General features: G+C 34.8%; 1 protein-coding gene across 1 annotated transcript; it reads left to right on the forward strand.

The window, feature by feature from the left end:
- The first annotated feature begins 470 nt into the window (after nucleotides 1–470).
- LOC128999498 (ADP-ribose glycohydrolase OARD1-like) lies at nucleotides 471–7,758 on the forward strand. Its single transcript, XM_054426065.1, has 2 exons — nucleotides 471–498; nucleotides 7,175–7,758. Exons 1-2 carry the CDS (start codon nucleotides 471–473, stop codon nucleotides 7,756–7,758), a joined length of 612 nt encoding a protein of 203 aa, XP_054282040.1.
- The last annotated feature ends 548 nt before the right edge of the window (nucleotides 7,759–8,306 follow it).

Below are 8,306 nucleotides of genomic sequence, written 5' to 3' on the forward strand. Positions count from 1 at the left end.
TAAGTTAGGCTAATTTAACCCTCCGAGTGTCCCTTGTTTTGGCCTTAATGTCTGCCTATTTTTAGCTCATTTGCAAGGTTTTATTAAAACGGATCTGAGAAGCTTAAAAACAATGTTAATTATACTGTTCTATATACCATTTTGTTTGGAAAATCATGGGCTTCAATATATAAAACATAAGGAACATTTGTTTAAAAAAAATTTTTTAGGTAAAAAAAAGGTAATTATTTGGACATAGTGACTACTCGCAAAAGTGAAATTTTTTTTTCAAAATGACCTAAATTTCACGCTGAATCCGAAAATGAGGTTTTTATTTTTCGGAAAATACCGGAAATTCCCGAAAAAAGGGAAAAACGGGAAAAATATCTTTTTACTCAAAATATGTCATGTGGGTACTCAAAATATGCGGAATATTGTGTAGATTAAGAATATGCAAGAATTGTTTTGATCCGATGAAAAACACCGGAGATATGACGAAAAAACTGAATAATCTGTTAGGTTAGGCTTGGTTAGGCTAGGTTAGGTTAGGTTAGGTTAGGTTTGGTTGGGTTTGGTTAGGTTAGGTTAGGTTTGGTTAGGTTAGGTTTGGTTAGGTTTGGTTAGGTTAGGTTAGGTTTGGTTAGGTTAGGTTAGGTTTGGTTAGGTTAGGTTTGGTTAGGTTAGGTTAGTTTAGGTTAAGTTTGGTTAGGTTAGTTTATCAATAACATGAGTATTGTAAGTAAACTAACCTAACCTAACCAAACCAAACTTAACCTAACCTAAACTAACCTAACCAAACCTATCCTTACCTCATCATTAGGTTAGGTTAGGTTTGGTTTGGTTAGGGTAGGTTAGGTTTGGTTGGGTTTGGTTAGGTTTGGTTAGGTTGGGGTTAGGTTTGGTTAGGTTAGGTTAGTTTAAGTTAAGTTTGGTTAGGTTAGTTTATCAATAACATGAGTATTGTAAATAAACTAACCTAACCTAACCTAACCAAACCAAACCTAACCTAATGATGAGGTTAGTTTAGGTTTGGTTAGGTTAGGTTTTGTTAGGTTAGTTTAGGTTAAGCTTGGTTAGGTTAGTTTATCAATAACATGAGTATTGTAAGTAAACTAAACTAACCTAACCAAACCAAACTTTGGTTTGGTTAGGTTAGTTTAGTTTACTTACAATACTAATACTAATACAATACCAAACTTTGGTTTGGTTAGGTTAGGTTAGTTTACTTACAATACTCATGTTATTGATAAACTAACCTAACCAAACTTAACCTAACCAAACCTAACCAAACCTAACTAACCAAACCTAATCAAATCCAATCCAACCTAACCTAACCTAACCTAACCTAACCAAACCTAACCAAACCCAACCAAACCTAACCTAGCCTAACCAAGCCTAACCTAACAGATTATTCAGTTTTTTCGTCATATCTCCGGTGTTTTTCATCGGATCAAAACAATTCTTGTATATTCTTAATCTACACAATATTCCGCATATTTTGAGTACCCACATGACATATTTTGAGTAAAAAAAATATTTTTCCCGTTTTTCCCTTTTTTCGGGAATTTCCGGTATTTTCCGAAAAATAAAAACCTCATTTTCGGATTCAGCGTGAAATTTAGGTCATTATAAAAAAAAAAATTCACTTTTGCGAGTAGTCACTACGTCCAAATAATTAGGCTACCAAGAAAAAAATATTTTGAAAAATTTTCAAAAAAAAAATAAGTTTGCGCTCAATGAAATTGTATAAATTATAGGCCTATAAATATTTGAAAATAGCCACTTTGTTCTAAATTTTATGAGGATTACAAATATATAGGTAATCATATAGTGAGGTAAGTTATCAAATAAATAAGTTATGAGTGAAAAAACAGATTTCAGTACATTGCGTTTAGCTAAGAATGCATAGCCTAACCATAGCTAGGAATCTGGCTGATAGTTTACATCAATATCACTACCTACTTCTTCAGGATCATCAACCAGCCCTTCAAAATCACTTAAATCTTCTTATAATGCACCACGTATATCACTACTTTTGATTTTTAACACTAAAACAATGATAAACGTAATAAAACACATCAGTCATCGGTCCGAGGTTAACCAAGCTGATTACAAATACGCACGTCAGCTGTCTGCTACAATTACGATCGGCTAAGAGAACATACAGCGCTGAGACAGACCTCTGGAGAAAGCTTAAGTTTTAAGGAAAAGAACGATACCTAACTCGATCCAGTTCAATCCGATTCAGTCAGTCATAGAGCCTTTGCCGTAAACAGTGTTTGTGGGTCGAAAAATCGACACAAAACACTACACAAAGTGTGTTATGTGTCGATTTTTCGACACATAACACTCGGAGGGTTAATAATTTTTAAGTTTAGCCTACCTGTCTCAGAAAAAGAAAAAATCGAAATAAACGAGATAGGCTACCTTAAGTTAGGCAATTCAAACTCAATGTGTTAGGTGTTCTAGGCTAGAATTTGTAAAACTTATAGCCTAAGTTAATGTTTTACAATAATTAAACTTAAATCCCTAGCCTAAAAACAGTTCATTTAACCTTTATGTTTAAGGTATTCCTTAAGGTTTTAAAAGAACAAATCAAGAAAAAAGCAAACATGAGAGTTTATAAGTTACTTTTAACATCCCAATTAAATAACAGGCTAGGATTAAACTAACAGTAAAATCATAACAGTAAATCTTACCAGAGAAATCTGTTGTTAAAATCGGTAGGAATAGGTATCACATGAATGTAGCTTGAAGGTGTGTTCTGCAGTTTTCCATTTATGTTATAATTTTGAACATAAAAAGTTGTGTTTTATTATATTCTTCATATTTTAAGTCACTAAATACCAACTAGGCCTAACTAGTAATTCAGTTTTCAGAACAGAGACAGAACGATGAACAATTAACTTGACATTTCACATTCACTAATCACTTCTCTTTCTCTAGTTTAGTTAGTTACTTACAGTAGTTACTTACTATTTTCTTCTTCTTCCTACTTCTCTCTGTTTAGTGTTTTTTTTTTTAGTGAGATGCGCGATTGCGAGATGTTACAATCGAAACGTTTCGATTGTTTGAACTTCTCGAGACGTTTCGATTGTATTTTTGCTTAGCAAGAGCTTTGACGAACAACACTAGTGCACCTGTTGCTCGAATTCGAGCAATTGCGACGCATTACAGGCGTTATTTTAAAACGAATTACAGTCATAATTTCCGATGACTTGAGTCGGCTCAGTGGCTCAAAGATTGTGGAAATACTCACGATGTACACAGCAGTTAGATATAATCATTTTTTTTATATCTAATTTTTTTCAAAAGCTGATCTTGTTTTTTAGTGTTTTCTACAAATGTTTCCCACTCATAGCCGCATTAGGTTGTCTATAATAATGATATTAAAAGAAAAAAAACATTATTCTATTTATATTTCTTCTACTTGGTTATGTTCTATGACTTTTCCTATGTTTTCATTGTTTGCAAAATGCAAATCGGTTCTGTCAATAATTGCTCAAGAAATGTAGCACAGTGTTAATTCAGTTTTATTTTTAGTATGCCAAATTGTCCAGGATTTCTCGCTTTATTCCATTGTAATAATTACACCAACCCAAGTATCGTCTACAGATGCAATACGCCAAAGAATACTGTCTACGTTCAACCACAACACGCCTACGTAAATTGTGTTTTATTTAAAAACCAAATTATACTTCTAAAAACTATAGGCTGTGAGTACACTTACTGTATTCATTGCTATAAGTCTAAATGTTGTACAAGAGAATTTGGTCATAAATCTAATAACAAAAATAAAATTAATACACCATGGAAGTATTGATCACGTTTCTTAGATGACTAACTTACCAAAATATTATTATGTTTCTGTCTGTTGTCAATAATTGCTAGTTTCATTAATTTTCTGTAAATTTAAATAAATTTTACTCATAACTTTGTTTTCATTCGAAGTGCTTTGACAATTAAAATAAGTTTAAACCCCTCTTTTTTCTCTAAAATTGCCAATTATACCCCCAGTGTTCACCCCCCCCCCCCCCCAAGGATTTGGTGAAATGACGCCACTGTGATCAAGTGATTCAGTACTAAGTAAAAGTGTAAAGAAAAAGAACTGACTTTTAACAATATCTAAATATATAAAAGGCAAAGCCCTCACTGACTGACTGACTCACTCACTCATTTACTCACTCATCACTAATTCTCCCACTTCCCATTTACCTAGGAGGCTGAATTCGGTACACCGATTCTTTGGGCATTAAATAGGAAAACTAAGTAGTTTTTATTCTGATCGGGCTTTCGGGCTCCGCCCCAGTGGCTCTGGAGTTTCCCATGTTAACCTTATGATTTTTCATATTTAAAAGGAATTTCTTAACAGCTGTTTCAATTAAACAAGTTGGTTCTGTTCTATGATGTTCAATAGCATTAAAGTTACAAGGATTACCAACAGGGTGCAGCACTATTGATTTTTTAAATTTATGACTACAGCTAATTTGCAAACAAAAGGTGAGTGAGCGTAGCGAACGAACCTCAACGAGGACGTGATTAAGCAATGCGAACGAGCTCACTTGTGAAGTTAAACGGGGCAAAGCCCGCGGGTACAGCTAGTCTATATATAAAGCCAAAAGTACCCATGAACTTTTGAGAAAACTACAAGTCACACCCCCATAAACCATATAGGTACTTAAAATGTTCGTCATGACGAGAAACCTTGCGCAAAATTATCCATTATTTCATAAATTGCCCTTTAAGGCCGTAATTCCTTTCTAAAGGGAACTTTTCATATACCTAATATTACAAATACTTCCATAATACTACTAAAAATAAGCTGTACTTATTTGTTTGTTAATCTTTCAATTTATTACCATATTAAAATCAAGTGTGATTATTTGTTTCTTTTACTGTAATTTGTTTATTTCAGGTTAACTTAACCAATCAATAGTTTTATTAATACTTATGATGTCAAACGGGGTGAAGCCCGTGGGTAACAGCTAGTATATTTAAATATAAATATTCAAATATATTTTTATTGGTAAATACTCTCAAATACCTCTCAACTGACTAGTTCTTTACAAATATTGGTTGCCCCTGGGTTGGAAGAACAAAGTGAACAAAAATATTACAACACAGCGTTGGCAATGGAAGCTTGATGTTAAATAAAAATTGATTGGGCCTTGTGAAATAAAATTATCTCCAGAAGTCCTCAGGGGACGTTCTTGGTACTGTTTAGTTCTTCCAAGGCTGAAAACAATCTTTAGACTGTTGCACCCAAGGTGTATTTTTTGTAGTGGCTTCTTATTGAATATAGTTACTAAGACTCTTTGAATGAACTATATTTATGATAGGATTGAATACTAAACGTTAACGATAATCAGCAGATGAATAACAATTCCATATACAGGGTGATTTGTACTCAGTGTGACAAATTTTTTTTGATGTAAGTACAAAGTAAATGAGATGATGCATATCAAATGTTCCAAGTCTCATAATTAGCGTCCCAAAAAATTATTTTATGTTTTTCAAAAATAACCATGCTTTTAAACTTAATACAGCGATTTCTCAATTACCTGTATATGGTTTTGAGTAGATAATGTCATTTTCGTATTCTACGTTAAATTTTGGACAAGAATAATGGAAAATGACGGAGGATCAGTTGTAAAAACTCCATTGTAAATAGATTCAAAGATAAAAATTAAGATATTTGATAAAAATTTTAAAAACAATTGTCTATTGCATTTTTCACACCCTGTATACAAGAAAGTGTCGGAATATGTTAAAAACTGCGCTATTTTATAAGCTTTCCAACCATATGCTACACTATTTTTTTTTTTTATCATAATTTATTTTACAATCTGTTCAAACTTCAAATATGAGAACAATAAGTAAAACATATATCAAACAATGTCAGGAAGCAAGCACCTGTTCATCAACAAGTCTTGCCAAAAATTTGAAATTAAACCTATCACTGAATTAAATCAGTCATTTAAACATTTACAGAAATCTGTAGCTTAGGTCCAGCACATGCACAACACTTTTTAACCTGGTAATGCACTGACTATTGTCCAGCAGATTAACAGCAAGACTGTTCGGATGATATTCTAATTTTTCTTGATAATTTTTGCTAAGGTCTGTAATTTCTTCTTTCACTGATTTAATTTTGAAGTCATTCCTAATTGTAGTGTTGGATACGAACCAGGGTGCGCCAATAATTCTTCTCAGTGCCTTAGCCTGAAATCGTTCAAGAATTTCGATGTTGGATTTGCTCGAGGTCCCCCAAAGTTAAATTCCGTATGTCCAAATTGGTTTGATCATAACTTTATACAGTAAAATTTTGTTAGCCAATGATAATTTTGAATTCGTACCTAGTATGCTACACTATTGAGGTTTAGATATTCTTTTGCTTGTTTTAGTGGTTTGAATACCAGAAAACAAGGAACTTTTTTACTGTTTTTACTGTTCAAGCTGAATCAAAAATACAACTTTTGCTTTAATACATGCTGACTTTCTATGTTTTAAATGATAAAGACACCATGCTTTGTAGTCTTCAAACCATTAAAGCGTACATAAGCAGACATAAACCTCAATAGTGTAGCATATCGTTGGAAAGCTTATAAAATGGCGCAGTTTTTAACATATTCCGACACTTTCTTGTATACAGGGTGTGAAAAATGCAATAGACAATTGTTTTTAAAGTTTTTATCAAATATCTTAATTTTGATCTTTGAATCTATTTACCATGGAGTTTTTACAACTGATCCTCCGTCATTTTCCATTATTCTTGTTCAAAATTTAATATAGAACACGAAAATGAGATTATCTACTCAAATCCATATACAGGTAATTGAGAAATCACTGTATTAAGTTTAAAAACATGGTTATTTTTGAAAAACATAAAATAATTTTTTGGGAAGCTAATTTTTAGACTTGGAACATTTGATATGCATCATCACACTTCATTTACTTTGTACTTACACCAAAAAAATTTTGTCACACTGAGTACAAATCACCCTGTATTTAAAAGCCATTAATGTTATCAAAACTATATATAGAACACCACGATAAAAGAAGTGATTGGCGCGGTTACAATATAGCCGCGACCACGGCCGCCTTTAATTACAGGCCGCGGCCTAGTAGAATTGGCAACGTCACAAGTGGTGTTGTTTAGTGACAGACTGACAGACGTCCCAAAGATAACACAAAGGAGATCATGGCCAAAGAGAGGAACAACAAGTTCGTAACCTGTCGACCGAGCCAAAAGACGTAGTGCCTGAGAGACGTAGAAATGAAGAACCGAGGCCGTTATACAAGGACCTTTTCACCTTGCCAGTGGAATATGCCTTGGCACACTGCGTAGCAGAAGACCTGAGAGCGTCGCGAGGTATAGCCACAGTCTTCAGGAAAAAGTTTGGAGGGACCGAATATCTTGAGCGGCAGAGCCCCACCATTGGCACGACCCTGGCCGTTGCGCTTCACCTGAAGCGCAACGGCCAGCATTTGTTCTACCTCGTTACGAAGGAAACGTCAAGTAAGAAGCACTCCTACGAATCGATGAAGAAAAGCCTGCAAGACCTGCGAGACAAGCTTCTTCGGATTGGAATCAAAAAGCTTGCTATTCCCAGGCTGGGATGTGGTTATGACGGACTGGAATGGAGGATTGTGAGAAATATGGTGCAGGATCTATTTAAGGACACTGGCATCGAAATTGTGGTCTGCGTATACAACCCATGGGGAACCTCTGGTGGACCAGAAGATCGCAAGCTTCAGGGGAAATCTGTTCTGGGATAGAACAGTCTTAAGGAGGGGGTAGTGTTACAAGTCAGGAGCCCCGCGCAACAATAGCCAGGCGCCGTCTCAAAAGGGTTGTTTGTTTACACGGGTTTCTCCAAGCGCACCAGTGATAGACAATAGACCCATGTCAATTAACGGACTACCTCAATAGGGACCCAGAACATTCTACAGTCCTACGGCGTTAACACCTTTGTCTAGGCTACTAGGGGTCTCCAGAATGTTCCACGGAAAACTTATATAAGGGACCGTCTTCCGGCACACGGCAGTTGAGTTGAGTTGAGCCTTCCGAGAATCGTCGCAGCTAGCGCCCGTCGGTGTTAGTGACCAGTGCTAGTGCTAGTGGCAGTGATAGTGTAGTGACGGTGTAGAGACAGTGTAGTGACACTAGTGACAGTGCTGTAACAGAAGTAGTGATAAATCCTGTAGAGGCTAGCTGTAAGTAGAAACATTGTAAATTAGAATAGGCATTAGCTAGGTTTAGATTGGGTTAGTTAGGTGTTAGGTAATTGCAAATATTGTAAATAGAGAATAATTAGAGTAAATAA

The sequence above is a fragment of the Macrosteles quadrilineatus genome, unplaced genomic scaffold (genome assembly GCF_028750875.1).
Source record: "Macrosteles quadrilineatus isolate MER2022 unplaced genomic scaffold, UCM_ALF_1.0 Scaffold_1__1_contigs__length_201487025, whole genome shotgun sequence".
Taxonomy (NCBI): Eukaryota; Metazoa; Arthropoda; class Insecta; order Hemiptera; family Cicadellidae; genus Macrosteles; species Macrosteles quadrilineatus.

Bases quoted from the DNA above. Each gene is read 5' to 3' on its own strand.
- LOC128999498 (XM_054426065.1), top strand. From the start codon at position 471: ATGACGAAAAAACTGAATAATCTGTTAG. The intron at 499-7,174 runs GTTAGGCTTGGT...GATAACACAAAG, and splicing joins AAAACTGAATAATCTGTTAG to GAGATCATGGCCAAAGAGAG.